Source organism: Cataglyphis hispanica, chromosome 15 (genome assembly GCF_021464435.1).
Source record: "Cataglyphis hispanica isolate Lineage 1 chromosome 15, ULB_Chis1_1.0, whole genome shotgun sequence".
Classification (NCBI taxonomy): domain Eukaryota; kingdom Metazoa; phylum Arthropoda; class Insecta; order Hymenoptera; family Formicidae; genus Cataglyphis; species Cataglyphis hispanica.
The window spans coordinates 1,764,725-1,786,905 of NC_065968.1; the positions used below are offsets into that span (position 1 = coordinate 1,764,725).

At 33.4% G+C, this 22,181-nt stretch overlaps 1 protein-coding gene across 8 annotated transcripts in view; it reads left to right on the forward strand.

Annotated features, from left to right (window-relative positions):
- Nucleotides 1–22,181, forward strand: part of LOC126855309 (zwei Ig domain protein zig-8-like) — a 105,254-nt gene that overhangs the window by 7,992 nt on the left and 75,081 nt on the right. The window contains exons 1-2 of one of the 8 annotated variants that reach the window (XM_050602847.1): nucleotides 4,716–4,976; nucleotides 17,136–17,802. The exons of 1 other annotated variant lie outside the window; for it this stretch is intronic. In XM_050602847.1, the coding sequence (XP_050458804.1) occupies nucleotides 17,664–17,802 (139 nt within the window). In that variant the 5' untranslated portion in view covers nucleotides 4,716–4,976; nucleotides 17,136–17,663. 6 more of the 8 variants (XM_050602846.1, XM_050602842.1, XM_050602841.1 and 3 more) reach the window with 6 other exon arrangements.

A 22,181-nucleotide genomic window follows, 5' to 3' on the forward strand; every position in this document is an offset into this window, starting at 1 on the left:
ACGTCATTTGGCGTTAAAATAATATTATTTGAGATCCAAATGATGTCATTTAACGTCAAAATCACATACGCTTGTTAGATGGAAATTTATTGCTTAACTAAAAAATATATAAAAAGTGCAATATAGTAATAATCATAAAGACAGGTGTATAGTATTATTTTGATTAAAAGCTAAAAAGAATAGATTTTATTTCATTTTCTTACAAATACAAAATTTTGTCTCTTTTAAAATAAAATAATTTTAAAGCTTCAAATCTTCAAGAGTTTTGTTCCCATTTTTAGAGCGATAGAGATCTTTGGAACAGGTCTCATAGTCACGTAGATATTGATTATATTGATCCGAAGGGGACGATCTACTTACTCGACGAAGAAATCTTCGTTATTACCGGCATTCGCATTGATGAGGTTCGCTCAAGCATGTTCTTTTCGATCTCTGTGTGAAACTCGTGGGAATAGAATCTGTTGCTGCGAACCGAATCGAGACGATGTTCGTGACGACAATGCCGGCAATTTCGGACAAAGGTATTCCCGATGACATAATTTGGCAGTAATCCGAAAATTTAGATAAAGCAGCATTCGCATTGATTAATCACGGTTCAAGTTTAAATGAAAAAATAAAAAAATTTATAAATATCAAATAAATCAATTCAATTATTAAAGAGGGTCAAATTTTATAAAAGATTAAAATATATATTTTGAAATAATTATATTGTTATTAAAATAATTGATAACATATATTTAGCTATTAAAGAGAAAAAGGAATATTAATGTCCTTACAAAAACTTGATATTTCTCTTATAGTCTAATATTTTATTACACAATAAATGTATAGCCTGTGCTATATTTGTGGAATACATATTTTACAGCTTTTTCTCGAAATTGTACTTTGAACGATTTCCGAAAACAATCTCTAACGATTTTCGGAGAAAGGCATTAAGTCAATCCATAAATCATCTTTCAATTTCGTAAATTCGAGCGAACCACGTTAATTCAAGTAATTTCTTTTACTGAACGGACATTTGTTCTCTCCAATATTTCTTTATCTACACATTGTATGATTGATTTGATTCTAGAATTTGCTACAAATTTATAATAATTTTTGTAAACATATTTTTCGTATTACGTAGTAATTGAATTAGAGATTTTCTTTATGTGAATAATATTTATTATTCAAAAACATTTGCATATATGTATATTTACACGCAAATGTTTCTGAATAATTAATGTGTATTTTGAATGCCATATCAACACCAAGCTGAATTTATTCATTAAATATTTATTTTAAAAAAACATATTTTGCAGCAGTTGAAATACTTTTGCATATTTTGTATATACAAGTATGTTACATAAAATTGCCAATTTATTATTTTTTTTTTTTAACTTCAGGTCATACTATTTAATAATAATAAAAATATAGACAAAGAAAAATCCAAGATATAGTTATTCTTATGCCGTATTAAGCTTAAAAACATATAGACACGCATAATAAAGAAGTATTGTCTCTCACGGTGTGTATCATGCTGTGTCGTGTAACGGTACTTTAGAACCATTTCTTGTGGTTATAAGTTCAGAAAAGAAAACTTCATTTTCATCCATCTTCCTCTGCCTTCTTCACTCTGCGCTTAGATGCTTTAAAGTTAAAAAATTGCGGTGCACCTTAGGAATGCATTACACGTAGCTGACATCACGCGAAAAGAATTATAAGACAATAATTATTTATTAATTAAGAATGCAATTAAACGAAGACATATCTATCTATCGGTGAAGCGTTAATTATTAGCTAATTATTTGTAGAATTTAAGAGAGTAATTGTAGATGAATAGAACAATATTATTGACTAAGCAACAATAAAGTTAATAGTATTTATATAAAATTATTAATAAAAAAAAAAATAAAAAAAGAGAGTATACGTATTTAATACAGAAAATATATAACAACCAATTATTAACTTTATTAAAACTTAAATTTATTAATTTTAAAAATTAAATAAAGTATAAAATTGTAATATTATTCGCTAACAATAAATTGTCATTTTCTAAATGACTGAATGCTTTTAAGCTTTAGCGCAGATATAATTTCTCTTGTAATTGCGCCATCATTTTATATACAATCTTCTATTATTAAAATATAAAAGAAAGATGGTTTTTAAAGCTAAGAATAAGGTTTTGATGAAAAATACTCCGGTGTGTAATGTTTTATTTACTTTCGGTCTATGGATAGGAAAATATGCTCGGATATAATAAAAACGCATTGCCTTCGGCTAGGCGCTTCGCGCGCCTCATGAAACCATTGTTTTAAAAAAGTTTCTAGGAGATGTAGAAGTGAAAACAAAACATCGTTTTCATGCATCCTCCTTTGTCCTATTCATATTATGCACGCCTGCGTTAAGACATTCTAAAAGAAATATTCATTATAATCGAGCTTATGTATGAGAAATTTAAACTCACTTATATAATTATCACAATACGTTATTACACTGTACGTAAGAAATAAAAAGCTGTCGTCAACAATGCGCGCTAAATAATTTTTTGTCGAATATGCAGGGCGGAAAAACAAGGTCCGTTTTTTTTTCTTTTCATGTATAACTGCAAGATGTATTACTTAAGGATCGATATTTTCTTAGTCAGTAACTTTGGCGCGGACGGACACGATATAATCTTTCCGATATTACACATGACCACACGCCCGTTCAAAAATTGAACAGCTAGCTTCGACGAGGGTTGCACCTCATAAATTATCAGCGGGAGTCGAGCGTAGGATCCCACTTTGGGCACATGACTTCGGATGACTGGAGTCGTCTAGAATTTTGAATTATGAGAGCACGGTGACTCTGCAACTTGGTTGGTGATCGACCCGTCGCCGTATCTAGGCCTTGACATTTATATTTGAAGCATAGGAAGACGTTATGTTTAGCTCCATTATTTTAAATGCAACATTATGGTGCACGACGAATCGAGGAATAGTTTTGTGTCAAATATTGATTTGTACAAATGTTCGCGTAACGTTAAGACTCGTTTGTGCGAAGCGTCTCGCTCTCGAAATTGATGAAGTTACGCAAGGATTTTGAGAGAAGATTTAATGCCGCTTTGGTGAAAATTTATGACGTTAGTATGTAATAAATTGATTATGTACATTGGCAGAGTTGACGCTTGATAAGGCTGTTGATATTAATTTTGTATAAACCTGGGCGCGGCTGCATGAAATAAATACAGTTACATATTTACATATTTTTAAAACATGAGGTGCAAACAAAAAAAAATATATATATATACATATAGCTATTAAAATTTTTCAAAATATATATTATTAAATATAATTTTTAATTTTATTTAAGTATTCTCTCATACTCTCTCATATAAAGTTTAAATACATCAAAACTTTTATATGTTGCTAAAAATTTATCTAACTTTTCTTTTATTATTTTTCTTTAAAACGATTGCTGTCACGTCTCATCAAAATTATTGATTATTTCTTCTTTCAAATCCTTAAAGCTTAGTGTACGGGAACCGCCTACGGTATAGATTTATCCGATTTGATCGATTAGATTCCAGTACCTTCTCTTTAAGATTTATATATATATAAATCGACGTCGAAGTCCGAAAAGTGGCGTTAAGCCGACAAGACCATCGCGATGCCCTATTACGTGATCCATTTCTTTTCTCGGGATGCTGGCCCATCATCTTCCGACGACTAATTGTTTCTTTCGTCGAGCACACAGACGGGCCACTCGATCACGCGGGATGATCTATAGCGGAGTAAATCTTGTTTAGCGAGATACAGGTGGTCATCCCGTACAGAGCGGGAATAGAGCTTGATGGATGGCCGGTACCGATCTTGCGGTGCCTCGTGGTTTAGACGCCAAACATACTGATACGTTAACACGGTGGGGCGTTCGGTGTAGTTTAACAAAGCTTTGACGGACTCGCTAGCCCCGTGCTCGTTTTATGGAGATGCATCGGCGCGTTCTCGTTGCGAGATTCCGTTTGATGTTTGATCTCGCCGCGCATGTGTCTTCTTACGGAAGGATTAGTTCGTTTCCCCTATTGCGACATATTAAAAAACGAATTATTTATAAAATTATTAATGAAATAATTAATTAAATTAATATACTAACAATTTATAAATATACATCTACGTTCACTAAAGATTAACAATTTTCGAGAAAGATGTCTTTTTCGATCCATTTTTTGTTAATAGAAAAAATTAGACAGATAACATTTTTGTTTAAGAATCTCGGCAAACACTTAAAAATTTAATAATTTAGTAATTTAATAATAACCTTTTTAGAGAAAAATATTGAAAACTTATTTATTGATTTATCTTATCAAAGAATACGTTAAATTTATTAACTTTATAGCAATCAAGACAAATTTTACTTTGTATCAATGAACTAAAAAGATTGTACATTCATTTATTTTTTATTGCAAGTAAAATTATTATTTACGTAAAAATATGAAAAATTATTATTTACGTAAAAATATGATATAATGAAAAACGTAACAAATAATAAAAAATTACAATAAATTTCGTGAGATTTAATGTCTTGTAAAACTTTTTATGTTCATATAGAGATGTATTTTGCGTAGCTAAAGATGTAAAGAGATGTAGATCATTGAATAATGATGGGATGTTTCATCCCATTCCATTCGCTTGTAGTCCCATCCTCCCTAGCACAACAGTCATCATGTCGCCGTGGTACGGATCACTTAGGGATCATTAGCTTTATGGCGCTTCCGTATGGCCAATCGTTTGCGTACAAGTGAATATTGCTCAAATATACTGTGAAATAGCGTGACGGTAGTGAAATAAAAAAAAAAAAAAACGCATACAGTATTTGATTAATATCCAAGTTATGAAAATGACGCGTATCTCTACAAAAAATTTACTCGCAGAAGTGTGGAAAGCGCGTGAAGAAAAACAGTAAAGTAGAGCGAGAGGCAAAAAATTGCAATAAACTTAATGAATCGCGCAAAGAAAGTAGGCTACTTATTAAAACATACGGTGAAGGCCGTCAAGAAGGAAACGGGTCGCCAAATCCGGACGTTAACGGGATCGATTTACTCGGTGCGAAAAAGCTGCTCGGACCGCAACCAAGCAATTTCCGTCGCGACGGAAACGATGATTAATTTTCCCTGCGATTCCCACGAAGAAACCTGCGACACACCGTGTCGCACGGTCCGCGGGTTTCCGCGCAGCCGAATTAATCCAGATGTCACGCGATACCCTTAGCCGCGCATCGCGCTCGCAAGACCGGATAACTCATCGCGTGTAACTGCACACCGCAAATGTATATCGCGGATATTGTGTTACTGTATTTCATTACCAGCGACGAGGACCGGACACGGCGTTATCCTAACGCGCGAGGTGAACCGGTTAGCCGGTATCCGCACGCAGCTCTCTCACGGAGTGAAGGAGCCATAGCGCTCTCCCCTTCATGCGGGTGTGTAACGCACAGCTCCGACTTCCGGTCATTCCATTCAGGAATATCATCTTACGCGCTTCCTCGTGATTCAAACTCTCCTCAGACACGGGTCATAATCAAAGGCTTACAGCGCGCGCGCGCGCACTTGTATAACACTCTGTAAGTCAGCCGCTGCTTAAACGCGACCACACACCTCGGTACTCTATAATCATTATACGACACTCGGATACTCTAAGTGCTTTTACTATACAGTTTCCAGTATTAACAGCAATATATATACTTTTATATGCATACATTTGTATTAAAGTGATAATTGTAAAAAATAATCATTTATCTGTAATAACAAACTGTCTTCTCATTACTCTAATAGCTAAATATTACACTGTCCGTAGTCTCTTTGTTAAATAGCGATTTTTGCTAGGTCACTAGGTAATAGTGGCGTTAAAGATATGCAGTTCAATGGAATGTTCATGCACGATAGCACCTATATTAGCAGAAGTTTAATGGCTGAATATATTCTGTGCAAATCGTGCATTACTAAACGCGCATTGGAATTTCTACATGTATGAGATACTAGTATAAATAGACACAATCTTTTCTTTTTGCTTTATTTTCAAAATCTAATTATCACTTAAATTAACGTTAAACAGTTATTATAATTTCTCACACAAACGGCCCGCTCTTAATGAGTACGCCAAGTGTGCAAAACATATCGTTCCGATCCTTAAAGTATTATACCCACATCTGGCTACTCATTTCTGGCAGTAACGCAAAGAGAAACTAATTATATAACGTGATAACGAGGATAATTTGGTTCCAGCCATGACGGTCTCGCATTTGTGTGCTTATAAAGAGAATACGATTATATAAATAGAAATGGGATGAAGACACTGAGAGATACAGACCGTGTTTTACCTGTCGGTTTCCATTATTATACCGATTTGCCGGCGTTTTTTTTTTTTTTTTTACAGACTTCAACCCCTCTTTTTTTTTTGCAGAATTCAAGTCTTCTGCCATGACGTAATTAACTTGGAAACCTTTGTACGCGATATTATCTAAAAGACGAGTATATGTGAGACAGTGACTATTCACTGCAACTGTCGTCTACTATTTTTCATTGTCTTATCTCGTTTTCGTGGAATGCGTAAATTAACGTTAGACAGAAGACTTTGTAAATGGTGATATACAGGATTTTGCAGACTATACATAAACATAATAAATTTAGATAACTACAATACTAAATTTTTTGAACGTTATCAGACAAGAAAATTAATTAAAAGATAATTAATTGAAGTAAAATCTGAGAACTATATGATCATTTTCATCGGTCACGCAATAATCATGTGCATATATGTATATCTCTATAGACATCTGGTTAATTATACACTCAATTATTTCAAGAGAATAGCCGAGTTATTTACGGAGAGCGGTGATTTTAAGCTTGCGGTAAACTAATACGAATTTAATTGAATTTAATTTGATGTCTCAACGACGATCAATCGCGCAAGAAGTTAGAATTTATTTTATAACTGCGTTATATTAAACATTCGAGTGATTGAATTTTAATCTTTGGAATATTTTTGAATTTAATGAAAGAGAGAACTGATATAAAAGTAGAAAAGGGGGAAACACACGGGATCACCGTCGCTATTATACCTGTACGGTATTTTTGTCCAATTATATTTCCAATTATTTTGCGAGCACATCCGGCTTACATCGTAGTCGTCGCATAACGTAGGCGCAATTTAATCATATTCCATTTTCGACCATTATAAAAACGGAGATATCCCAGAGAATTCAATTGATTTTACGCTTGATATTTTTTAAAATAGCTCTTTTATGTCTGCCATGTTTTTATATATATTGCAATGGATAGCTTTCTAAATATTTCACGAATCCCTATATTTTGTTCCATTCAATATGAGCATTAAATCGTGATATAGCGACAATATGGTTTGCCAGTAATGAGAATTCAAAGCGAATCAAAATGTTTGAAGCGATTGTTACGGAAGCAATCACGTATATTGACATATATATTTATGAATCAACACCCGCAGATCTTTTATTAGTCTTTCTCTTACTATCAAGAATAATATTTTTAAAAGATGAAAATGTTTAATATGTAACGTTCCGGATTGCAAATGCCACATTTTCTTTTCTTTAGTTTGCTTCTCTATTAAAGTTATATATTTATATTTTGCTATTTCCACATACTTAAATTCTAAGAGAATATTTTTTAATTTCATTCAAATGCAGGTAGGGGATTAATTTACCATAAAATATAGATGTTGTACTCTAATGAAAATTTCAATAGTTTCTTAATGAGTTTTGACCCCTTGATAATTAATTCCGCAAACTTATATTTCTGCGACCGAGTTAATTTTACCCACGCAAATTAGGAATTTAATCAAATCTCGGCAGTCATTTCGACCGTGGCCACGCACAAAAATGGCAATTAAATCCGACATGCCGTTATTAAGTTCCACAAATCATTTGCGCAGTCTTGCGTTTCCCATGAAAAAGAAAAATGACTAAGAATTGATTATAATTTATGAATTTTGACGCTTTATTGCAGATGTTTCTTAATTGTTCTTAGAGAGAGAGAGTCAATTATTTATTAAAGTGATTTTTTAAAGTTATCAATAATTTTTTACTGCAGAAACGCGATAAATGCTCCGATAATTATTCCCACGCAGATAATAGCATATCAAATCCATCCGGCGCCTTTTTTTTATTGTCGTCGAGGGGAGAAGAAAGAATCGCGTTCCACGGATTGCGCGGCATGGGTGGCACCATTTCTATTCATCGCGGAAAATAAAGCCGGTCTCGATCGCCGAGTTCCGATAACCATGAATATTTTATCTGCATAATATTTCTAGTACACACACACACACACACACACACGCACACACACACACACACACACACACATTTGCCGGCGCGTTTCATCACACTCGCGTTCGCATATGTCGATTCTATTTCTCACTCTTTCCCTTGTCGTCTTGTTAGACATTACATATATAGGGACGGTGGCTATAACGTACATTGCATTGCAGACTCGTATTGTATTCACGGCGGCGCCGATATGTCGGTACGCGTGTAAATGTGTGTCGAGTGTGAAATCTGCGATTCATATCTGTGGTTTGCGCACGAATTGGAAAAGGATGACATGTGATTTTGCGGATTGCAAGCGCGCAGAGGATACGGACATCGTGGATCGAATGGATCGCTGGTATAACAAGCTTCATGAACCGCCGCGAAATGGACCGATCGTAAAATCAGGATGTCGTTATAATGCGTGTGATGGGTAATGTTGCGTGCCGAAAGTAATGTTTGCCATAAAATGTTGTTAATAGACGCGTCGCGTTTCGCTGTCGTCGTATGTTGCGCTAGGATTTTATACCCAAATATAATGTCATATCGTGTACATATTGCGTGATGGTCGATGTATGGGACTCTACATAACAATATTCGTCGCATTTGATTAAATGTTATAATTATCAACATAATAAGCCTTAAGCAGAAGAATCGAAAGACAGCATTTTCTTCGGTTTGCTGCAGCAAAATATATAAGAGCAATGTAACATGAATAATATTCTAAAAAGCAAACACCGTCGATAGAAATAAGAATTTAATTAATTAATATGCTTACTTTGACGACGCACTGTTAAAAAAAATGCGCTTACAAAATTGGCATATAAAATGTCGAGATACAGGATAAAGACTAAAAGTCCCTTTTCCTGCGGTCAGAGAGGACCGTGGTTGAAATTTAAATTTACCCACGTACAGAAAACTTCACAAAGCTCAGTGGGCCGCTTAATAAAATTTTCCTACATACAAAAATTCCACGCGCGCCCTTTTTTCATGTTCACGTGCAGGCGCTCAAGAGCGAGACCAAGAGACGCGAAATCTCCGTCCCGTTTGCCGCGAATGGGACGCGAACGCGTTGCTACGATTGCCCGTATTAGAAGGGGAGCACACGTTTGACGCAATGGATCGCAAATTCTATATGCATTCGTGGTTAGCGGCGTGCAATGCCGGAACGATCGATCGCGCGAGATATGCACGCTCGGATGCTGCGCTTTTGCGCGCGGATCGCGTCGATGAACAGGCCGCGAATTCTCCGCGCGCTTGATACGCGGCCCGTTACTACGTGTTGCCCGATAAGCAGAGTTCACTGTGTGCAGATTTCAGCCCTTAACCCTTTAACGCTGCTTGCCTCGAATTGACGAGCCGTCCGTTACGAGTGATTTATATGATTAAACGGGACACAACGCCAGATTCATTGTTGCACGATTACCGCATATTCATCATAGCTAACGAAATATTTTTACTTTCGTATTTCGACAATTCTTGTTATCGTTGCATTAATGCAATGAAGTGGCTAAATTATTTGTATGTCTATACAATGCGATAGTTAACAATTTAAATTAATAAATAAAATTATATTAATAATTTTATATTAATTTATATTTTAGAATTTTTGTATAGTTAATAATGCACAAACATATATCTTGAGATAATGTGATGAGAGCCTATTATGATACATAAATGATACAACAATCAAGCATATGTAACTGATAAATATTATATTGATTGCATTCACGTTTTAAAATCCAAACTATAAGATATATAACATTTCGAGCGGCACAAATTTGATCTCTTTATAATTCTTCAAATAAATGCTATTAAAAACTATTTCATTGATATCCCGTTAGGATTTATTTATAAAATTTTTTCTATTGTAATTCTTTGATTAATTTATACATTTTTATCTAATTTCACATTTCGCATTTCGAATAGCATAGCTATTTTCGGAAAGTATAGCAGGGAGTATAATATATACATAATAATCTTCCCGTATATACTTCCCGTATACCCTTTACGATATTAACAAGATTCGCTATATCACATTTCGGCGCCGCGGTGCCTACAATGCGGGCTTCTCGCACACAGATTATCGAGTTCTGTGCACACTTAACGTATCTTGGTATAAGCCCCAAATTCATGAGAGACAAGTGCTCGCACCAGTATAATATCGTGCGCTACAACGAGGATGGCAATTGGCCTTCCACCCGCACCGATTTCACTCACTCACACGTGTTACACGCATCCTCCTCTACGGGACGACAATTCACACCGGTCATCATTGTGAGCCACGCACACCAGCGTATCGTCTCGAGTGGATCGTCTCTAGTGCTCCGTGCGTCGCACCACGCGCGGCTAGTTCGCCTCACGCACCCACAGTGCGTGCGGCTGTTTTGTCACGCGTGCGGTCGACACGCGTGTGTGCACGTTGTCGTCGTATTCGTCGGCTTACCTAAGTTTATTGTTAGAGGGACCGCGTGCCGCACTATAGACGGAGCTTGAAGAGATTTAGTGCGTCTCGCATGCTGGTCCGAGTATCACATGTGCCGGCTCCGATCTATCTCGATCGTTCTTCGGTGTTATATGGATGAAAGACATTTTAGTGATAATTTGTGGAAATATGTGTCAATTTAGTGCAAATTTAGCTAAATTGTAAAATGTTTCATGAAATGTAAATTAATTGATTTTTGATCATTATTGAATCGATAAATCTTTGATGAAATCATGAGTGAATAAGTAGGAATGCAGCTATATTATAATCTGTTTGACAATATATGTGTAATTAATTTCAAACTAATTTTCATAAAGTTATAAAAACGTAACGATAAAATGTTAAAAAATATTTATGTATGGTTATAATTTAATTATGAAATTTAGGAAATATAAAGAAAGAGACAGTCAAAATTTTATTTTTAAAATTATTTTCAAACAATAAAATTTTTTAATAAATGTTTTCAAAATTCCATATATATATATATATATATATATATATATATATATATATAATAAGAACAAATTGATATATTATTAATATAGAAATTTAGATTATTAATGCAATTGACATAATTTAAGTTAGTAATGATAAAGATAACGATGAATACTATAAAAATGAAAAAAAAAAAAAAAATGATAGCTAGAAATACAGAGAAAGATATTTCTATAGCCATAATTAAAACCAAAATAAACAGAATAACAAACGACTAATTTTAAATAGACAGAAAAGGGGATGGAGCGGGACTAGAATACCAAAAGCAAATAAAAGTTGTCACAGTACGCACAGCTCCGACCTGTTTACACAGATTCCACAATTCTCTACCATTTTTCGTACTTTTCGTCACAAACCTGGAAATCAAGCGGAACGCAATAGCGAGATTCCGTGGGCATCGCACTATCGGAGAAACGCTCGCTCTACCGAGTAACGGTGGTGAGGACAGAGTGAGGGAGTGAAAAACGAGAAATTAGGATTTCGAGGACAGCAAAGTGCTTGGAACACGAAAAACCAATTGCACGAGAACTCGAGAGGGGTTGGTGGAAAATGCGATAGCTTGATGAGAGTCCGAGAGCGGTGACGAGGGACATATTGTTTACTTTAGAAATAGTGTTATCATAAATTTTTTACACAAATATTTTTTAATAGGACACTAAAATATCGCTAAACAATACTTTTAATACTTTGATAAATACCTGAACTTTAAAAAATAGTTGTAAATAATTTTTTTTTTATCATAAAGTAGATTAAATGCTTAGTATCACGCACATAAATAAATTTAATAAATTATATGTCAGGAAAGATACTAAAATATATCGAAACTGACTGAAGGGCAATAAAAATTTATATGTATATAAAATTGATGTGCATATACGTATATATTAATAGCTTTTTTAAATTATTAGTGATTTCTTGTTTTTTATCTCGGACTCTTCGATCTGTAGGCGATGCGTTGGTGTCTCTTTTATCAAATATCTAGTATCGTGCATTGAAAAAAAATGGATATCCTTTTGTTTCCGTATATTATTTTATTTTACATGCGAGCAAGAATGTCAATATATCTGAAGAGAAGCATTAAATTTGCAAGGGTATACGATACAGTTTATATAAACAAAAACTCAAAATGTCCACCAAAGAAAATATGCAAACACAAGGCTTGACATTCGACGGAAATTTCGATACTGTAAAGTGAAATAGGCAAACCAATATTGTCGACAACATCGACCTTTCGTACCACAAAGCCGCACCATTCCCTGTCACCGCGAAGAATAAAAAAGGCAAACGGATGTCGAAAAAGTTTCGTCCTTTCGTAGAGGAATCACCTGAACTGCCGTTGCTAAAATTACTCCACTAGAACCGCAAATCACTGAGCCCTTTTTAGTCACCACATTTGCCGGTACAGGCGACCCGCGATACACGTTTTAACGTGCGTCGTTTCAAGCTTCATTCTTCTGGAACTAATATATCTTTAAATGTGTCGACAGTCCCATCTCACACAGCCACGATTTTGGCATCATTATCTCTTTCGTTTTCTCTCTCATCTCCAAAATTTTAATTAAGTTTGGTAATTACGTATGTAGGACGGTGACGAAGAAAGAGAAAGCAGAGAAGAACGTTGCCAGCATCGAGTATACGCGTGTTCTTGGGAATGAATATAAATAACATGTGGATGTAAAGGTCGCGAGATCTCGTAGTTCCAGCCGTTTTTAAATGGTTTTGTGAAACTTAAAAGATGGAAAGAAGATTTATTTATTTCTAAAATAATACTAAATGAATTTGGAAGTTGGACATAAATATATTTCTTTTATTTTTAGAAAAAATTTAATCTAATCCAAGTGTGCTTGAAAAAATACGCAAGATATTATTAATTTTTCATTCTTCGTAGTTACACATTTTCTCGAAAATTGTCTCGCATGAGAAAAATTTATTTTGTACTTTTGATTTATTTTTGCACGCGATATATCGTTCTGTTTCTAACTTAAAATTCTTTTCTGGTCCTTGAGAAAATTCATTTTTGTTTATTCGCGTAGCTTTTTCATAAAAATTACTCAGATATTTTTTTCTCTCGTTTTATTCATATGAGCCTTCTCTCGCTTGATGATGTCATATAAGTATTTGAATTTTAATTTGTCTCGTCCTGAAAATTTCGTTATTCCCAGCGTGCTCGTACGCTGCATGTCGTACATTCACGCCATGTTATCGTGTGCGCACACGTACGTACATATGCTATACACACGGACGTTTTACGTGCTCTCAGTTTTATGTCCCACCCTCTACACTTGTGCAACACACTCGCTTGCTATCTCCAGCCTGCATCTCGCTCCTTCGCTCCTTCCCCATCAAGCTCCGTAGCCTAACAAGGGCATTAATTAATAATACCTCCCAGGGATAATTTGCGCCTGCTGTCTTGCATCAGCATTGCCATTGTCCGCGAGGTCGGCACCTACCCTTTATGTCTGCATCGCGGTGCATCTTAAAATTGACCCGGCGCAATTTCCATGTTCAACAGACAGACACACACACACACACACATACACACACACATACTCTGAGGACGTTTTCAAGACACGGTCTTAGGAGTTTACGAAAAATATACAAAATAGCATAAATGCTAACTGAAAAAGAAAATTATCTCGTTTAAGTTGATATACTTTTATACGTTTGTGAAAAATGTCGGATTTTGAAAAACATTTTGATGATTTTATAAAATTATAGACTTTGTGAATATATGAAATTTTCAGATTTTATTATAGTGCGAGATGCTAGAACAAGATTAGATGCAGCAGTTATGCATGTTTGCAACCAAAAATATTACTTTTACGTATAGCTTGGTGTTGTAACCGTTTCATTAATTTGCGACGTTTCAAGTTATATGCGAGTATGTAAATCCGCAGTGGTTTATGAATTCTATATTTTCGGTATACTGTTTTTTTCGGAAATACAATTTTCACTATCGAATAAATATATTATTTACAATAATATTTCTAGATAAAAATAAGATATATATGTACAAAATGCAAAAAAAAACAATTTTCTTTTGTTTATTTCTATAAATATATTTAAAAACAATTTACAAAATCAATGTATCGTAAATAAAAAATATGAAAGAAGAAGATATGATTTAAAACATTTAATAATTTTAATACTAATATTTTAAATATGGACATTGCGCTTACACACAGACACACGAACAACACCTATATTATTATTTCTTCTTATTTAAATTCTTAGGAGAAATTATTGGGTGGTCTGGTTAAAAAACCCTCAAGCGTTGAATCGTTCAGATACCTCGAATTTGATCATATTCAATGCTGTGTGCCCCTGAGGGATTATACATTTTGTTACAAATGCTAACATAAATATTTATTGTATGCGCGTTTTATTAAAATTTATTTATATAATTTTCATTATTATTTTATAAATTAACTGATGTTTTACAACGTTTACAAAGAAAATTTATTTTAATAATGTGATGGAAAAACAATAACACATTGCACACTAATGCATTCCATTATTGTATCTACAATAATTCTATCCTACCATGCAGATTTTTTATATTGTCATTTTATACATAGTTCGACACATTTCTCATAAAATTACGTCGTGATATTTTTAAACCGGCATGCTTTTTGTATCCGCATGTCCCCGAGTTTTCGATCGAAACAGTCAAAATTAAACGTTACATTTTAGATATTGCAACTTGCAACTCACCGAATACCATTCCACATTTTTATTGATAAAAAAAATACAGTTATTCTATCTCTAACCGAAAATTTAAACCAAAATTTAGATTTTTCACGAAGCTGACCATGGTACCACTATTTTTAATTAAAAGTGATATTATTTTATCTCTAAATTTTTTGTTGTTATTTATTGAATATATTATTCATGAATAATTTTAAAAAAGTAATTTCTTTCTCTTTCGCGATAGAATCTAAAATGAAAATTTTATTTCGAGAATATTTCATCTCTAAGTACTTTTGAATCGCAGATGTGAGAATGGTCACGTTTTATAGCGTAAAATAAATTTTATCATATCGCAATGCATTTTTTATTGAACTTTTCTACACATTAATGTGAATCATAAAGAAAGTATTTTTTTCAATGCCATAGAAAATAATTCTCCAAACCATCCGATACGTAGAGACGTCTCGAAGACAAAGATAATGATGATAATGACGACAACGTGCCGTTATAAAGCTATCTGACAAATTAATTAATGGAGAATTGCTATTGTGTCTAACTGCGGTTTAATTTGAACAGGATCAATTTACTCTCATATAGCGCAACTGTATTGCTTTTTGTATGCCGGGGATCAATAAGTCTTTGACCAGAAATGTGTTCATTAGCGGAAAATCAAGACTTTTAGATGGAAATTAACGAGGTTGTTTTGAAGCATAGTTAGAAGTGAAACGCGCTGTTTCCACGATCCATCCGCCCCCAATTAACCTACATGCGGATAAAATTCAGTAACAACGTTACTGAATACAGAAATAGCTACACATTTTAATTAAAATTGAACAAAATTTAATACATAGCAATTTATTATTACGTTAGGATTACAGTGATTGACAATCGATTCTATTTTAAGCTTGACATTATTAATTACGAATACTAACATATGTCGCAAAATTATAATTACTCTATAAAAAATATCTAAGCATACCTGGCAACACATGTTTGAGTTTGGTTATGCAAGTACTAACAAATGCGCAATTTGTCTTTGGTAATATATTAATCAAATATGTTATTGCGTAATTTATTATTTATTAAAAATTTTCATGGAATTAAAAGTCCATAATAAATCCATAATAAATAAGTAATATCATTTTAGCAAATATATGATAAAGTCAGTTATAAATATCAGTAAAAATGAATTTATAATCTTTACTAGAAACAGCCGGCATTAGGTTGATTCACTCATTTAATCTATATTAAACTTAGCCAACTCCTCTCATAAATGTCCTCGTTGCTTCTCTATCATAAAGAATATAAACCGCGTGAGGATATTTTTAATGAAACAAAGATCAACCCTCCAATCTTTAGGCATCATAAATTAATTTAAACATTTAAAATAATAAGTTTTATCGTGGCGAAGAAATTATCTTAAATATTCATAATGAATAAAATATTTCTTTAGGAAAATTATATAGCTTACAATACAATCTTTATTATCTATGTAATTATATAAATGGAATAATGGAATTGCAAAATTACTCTGGCAAACGCCGTGTAAATTACTGTTATCCATTTGTAATGATGGTATGATAGAGAAATTAAGATGATCGTTTCACCGCCATTTAACTCCGTGCTGATCCATTTTATTGTGCGGAACGCGAATAATAGCGAAAATTAACTGCCAAAATTTATGATAGACAAACGTAATGCGTTCATATGGGCAGGTATAATACATCGCATATCCGAATCTTATTGTTGGTATCGCACGTCAGAGGCATGCTGAAATCGCATAAACGGATTCCATTTATCATGCTCTCAGATCTTACTATGCTGAATGAGTGACAGCGTGTTAAATTTAGCATTAATGATGCGGTTTGAAGTACTATCGCGAGACGGAAGTTCGTTAATTAGTTATCACTGCGAAAAGTATGTATGGTATAACTTATGTCACGTTCCACGCATCTCGTCGTCTCTATTGCGTCATAACGATGAATTTCAATTATCTGTCATGATAAAAGCTGCAATTCAATTTCGATTAATAATATATCTTAAATGCACCACGTATCCTTTCGATCGATTACTGATTTATATGATTACAAGATTATTATAATCAAATTAGTATCTATGAAAAACATTAATATATTTTTGACAATGTAGAAATAATATCTCTAATTAAAAGTTCTAGGTTTTGATAATGAATTACTGTTGACACACAAGATTATCGTAAGAAATCATAAAAAAGAAACGTTTTTTATGTGCAAAGTTAGTTTTTGTGATATAATTTCGTTTGCCAAAAGTGCCAGTGAATTTATTTACGAGTATAATTTCTCTGTGTAAGACGAAAATAAAAATAAAAAGTGCTACAATAACAAACCGTATTGTGAGAAAGAAAGATCACTTGGCGTGTATCGTTCGTAAGCTGGCCGCGTGCACAATGCAACTGTTCGCCATGCCCGATACAATCGCATCCTATTAATGAATGCAGTTCGCATCTGCAGCACGCGCGTTAAGATCGTTACGAAATCTCGCGTCACGTGTGCGAGAATCGAAAGCTAGGCGGAAGGAAGGAAGGAAATAAGTAAAGTGTAGTAAGAAAGGAAGGAAGAGGAGAAAGCACGTGCGTTAAGCATTATTAAACTTCTCGCGCTCTAATCCGGGTGTAACGCGCGCGCGGTTTACGTGGTTGGAACGAAAACTATGCGGCACGATGAAGGGGCCAAGAAGAATCGGTGGTGGCCTACCGAGCGGGAGAAAGCTGGACTACTGCCAGAAGGTGTGTCAAGCTCGAGGAATATTGCTGGTGTACTTGACTATCTGCGCTTCGCTGCCGGGTACTATTTTCACTGGTTAGTATCAATGATTCTTTTTACGACCGCGCGATATTTCCTCGTTTTGCAATTTCTATATAGTCGGCGATACGACTAACCCGAACTTTCCTTGCCAAAGCAATTGCAATAATTCATGTAGTTATCGGTCATTTGTCAAAATATAGGTTTCTAAATCAATACATTTGCGAGTACTCCCCTAAGATTAATTTTTTAACGCATAATACATATGCTAATTTTTCTATCTTTGTCTTTTTTGATTCGGTAGTATATTTCTCATATCATTTCTTTACAGATAAAAAATTTTAATTTATTTCTAATTTAGACATTTTGTTATAAATGAAATTACAGTAAATAACCCGTAAACTTTTATTTGTTTCAAGACACCTGGCAGACATTTTGATAATAAATTTTAGCAAATGATATGCACTCCCTTTCTATCAATCTATCATAAAAAATCTTGTTATTGTTAGAAAATAATTCGCAAATCACGCTATCACAAATCACGCTATCACAAATCACGCTATCACAAATCACGCTACTATCGTCAACAATGCCGAGCATAATGACGATATGATTTCTGCGTCGCTGATGCAGAATGCGGAAGTGAAACTTTTCTGCAGTCGTTCTTTAATATAAGGTCCCGCGGTCTCACCTGAGAAATGAAGAGCATAAATCACGGTGCTCATCAAGCCTCGCGTGGTCTCAATTTTGCAAAACTTTTCCCACAAATCTTTACCGCCCGCCTTGGGCGCTGTCATCTCCATCTTTTAAAGATTAGTTTAATGTCATTCGTGACGCTTGCCATACTTCAACTTTATAATAAAGAAAGTCGCTAAGTCGGAACGAAATAAGCAATAACACTTGGTGTTACATAATGAATACAGAGTATCACATTGAATTTACTTTTATGAAAAGCACATATATTATTCTACCTAACAATAATTTAAAGTTATTTAATAACATGTGATGCAATAATATTGTGATGATTCAATTATACAAAAAAAATTAATTTAAATATTATTAATTTATTATAATTTAATTTATAATTAATTTTTATAATTAATATTTGCAATGCATACATTGCATTAATACATTGTAATTTTTTTTATGAAAATTTTTCATATAATTTAATTTATGATTTTTATATGATTTTATTCGGGTCATTTAATTTTTTACATAAGATTTGCATAATAATATATTACAAGCAATGCAGTGACAAAATCTACGACATACATCTACAAATCTACATACATACATATATATGAGAGGGGCTAACTACTGCATAAATACATTTAGAGTTTCTGAGACAATTCGAGAGCGGTCCCATCAAAAATAGATTTTACCAGATCCGACTGGTCTATGATAGAAATACGCCACTAATTTGGTCACCATAATATCATAATAAAGCCAATATATGTGATAGTTACAATTTTTTTGTCAAATTATTTTCATTCTTAGATTTGTGTAAAATTACGTTTTAATTTTGCATGATCCTTACGCTGTTCTCTTATTCTTTTTTCAATTATATTTTTATATAGTGTTTTATAATTTTACAATTAAAATATCTTTTAATATAATTTTATATATATAATTATAGTCTTACATCTTTATACACATGATAATAAATTTAGTAGTACATTTAATTTCGTTTGTTGAAACTTTTCCCTTATTCTCATTTTAGATTTGCTATAAATGAGAAAAATATACAAGTTCACGCATTCTTCTGTTTTAACGTCGGAAAGACGTGACTAGAAATATAAATTGAGAGAAACGACCCTTGTAAAACGCGAGGGTAGTATTAGAGGATGTCCTCAGACGCACTCGAACGCGAGCGCGACTCTATGCGTCGAGATATGCAACCCGTAACGCTTCACAGGCAAAATAGGAACTAATTAAGCACACGAGAGTTTAAACGAGGCGCGGCACCAGCCGTAGTGCAAATTGCAAGTCGTATTAACAATTATCTCGTAATTGTCTACAGTACGCTCAGGATTTGTAAAGCTAGAATTAAATTCGCAAGTAACGCTGGCTGGCACTTCGTGTCTCGGCTCCGTGTGTTTCTTTCTGAGTGCATATTTCCCAGTCTATTTTCACTCAAATCTTTACCATTGTATTTCTCGCTTTGACATTTCGCTCAAATATAAGGAGAAAAGTAAATTCCGCAGTTCTTTTTAGAAATAAAATATGACAATTTTGCATATTGCGTGAAAATCACGCAAATATTTTCTTTTTATTATAATTATGGAATATTATTTATTGCTCACCTTTAAATACATATTATGTGTATTCACGTATAAGTAAATATGAGTAATAAATATTAAATTATTTTTCGCGTTTATTGAATAAACAAATATGTATAAATTATAACCCAATATAATAGAAGTGATATTACATATGTGTATTAATAATTCTATATGCAAGGATATTGTATAATTGAATTAAAATAAAAAAAAACTGTTTTTGTTTTAAAAAAAGCTTTCTTTATTTTATATAATTATAATGACGTGTGTAAGAAGTTTTGATTCTTCGGGAAAAATTTCTTTCAAATGGTGCGATTTATTTTTGCATTCAAAATAACCCAACGATGCGTAAAAAAAATAAGATATTGGGATTTGCGACACCAACGCCTTTTTCCTGTAACGTATATTTTTATGGAGCATTGGCTTTATGACGACCATATGCTACGATGAAAGCATGCGTACACATGTGTTTGTGCATTCGTGAAATTCCAACGTTTCTAAATGTATGCGCCTGCGTAAAATTGTGTCAAAGGAAACACGGCTGATAGCTTACGCTTTTATACGCCCAGCTTAATCCTCTTCAATATCAAAAATATTGTTCGTACTTTTGTTAAAACTTAAATAAATTAGTTTTCAGGTAAAATAATATGTTAATAATGTAATGTTAATATGTAAATATGGTAATATAAATTAAATTCTTTAATATTATAGATGAAATATTATATATGATATGAATGAAATTCTCCATATATACATTGTTTTAACAATTTTACAATATTACATGTTAAAATAAAAATTTAATTTTGTTTTCAAAGAATCACTCCCTTCTTTACATTATTTTTTTTAATTTTATAAATCACATTTAAAATATCAAACCCATTTTTCAAAGTCATGTTTAAATATCTGAATCCTCAGATATAGGGTATTGTGCTGAAACATGATAGATAGTCTTATTGTAAGTCTTGGTCAAGTACTTGTGCGAAGTTTACTTACCCCTAAGAGAACAAGAACGGCGCATTAATTGGTTTCTTGAACCGAGTGCCACATTTGAAGTTCCCTGCAAACTAAACATCTGGTTTTAGCGGTCTAAACATTTGGATCCGTGTTGATTTCCACACGGTAGGGAAGACATTAAACTAAAATAATATTTAACTGATTTATCAAGTGAAATAGATGCCTTAAGTTTGAAGTGAATTTATTTGCTTTATGAAAAATATAATTTTTATTTTTTAAATAAAATTCATTTTTTGTATTTTTATTTCACATATATTTTTATTCAACAAAGAATAGTATTTATAAAAAATTGAAGTACATGTTAAATTTGCTTTTCTTCTTAGAGAATAATATATTAATATCTTTTTATCTTACATACATACGTATATAATTCTAATACATTTGCCGATTCGATTTTCTATGAAACTGAAAGCTTGAAGCAATTTGCGAACGATATAGTCTATTAGATAGATAGTCGCCCGTATATATGTAGAGTTGCCAGAAATAACAGAACAGCAGCCTCTTCAAAGCGGAGAAGCTGTTTTACATTTACCGTAACGGTGTGGTAGAAAATTCGATTCACTACTGCTCGATTTTCCCCGAGACAATGCTAGCTACGTATCGCCGAAAGGGAGAACCGAAAACAAACTATCCTCCACTGTATTCGTCTGACGGAAACGAACCGCGTGTCTATCAATAGAGCGAGCTGCAACTCGATTTTGCTCTCAGAGAGCAAATACACAAACAGTTGAATGCAACATTAATTCGAATAAAAGTATTACTCTTTTGTTTTTTATTTTCTCATATTATATTCTCCGTTGCTCGCTCTGAAAAAGTACGCTGTGATAATAAATAAACAAGATTAATTAACGTATTATCATGAAATAGTATTAGAATGTACAAAAAAATTAAAATTTTAATGTCAAATGGAAGATAAATGCGACTCTCTGTATTTTACTCGAAAATTCGCGATTATGCGAGATATATGATCTCAAAAAGGGCAGATGACTTGCAATAGTTTGGTAACTGCTGTGTTTCCGGCAAGGACTATCGAGCGGTCGAGTTGCAAAGCGTCACGAAACGCAGTCACTCGACGTCGAGACAACCGAAAACAAAACTCCCAGCACTTTCAGTTGCCGTGCGGAAACGCATCGTGCGGTTAGC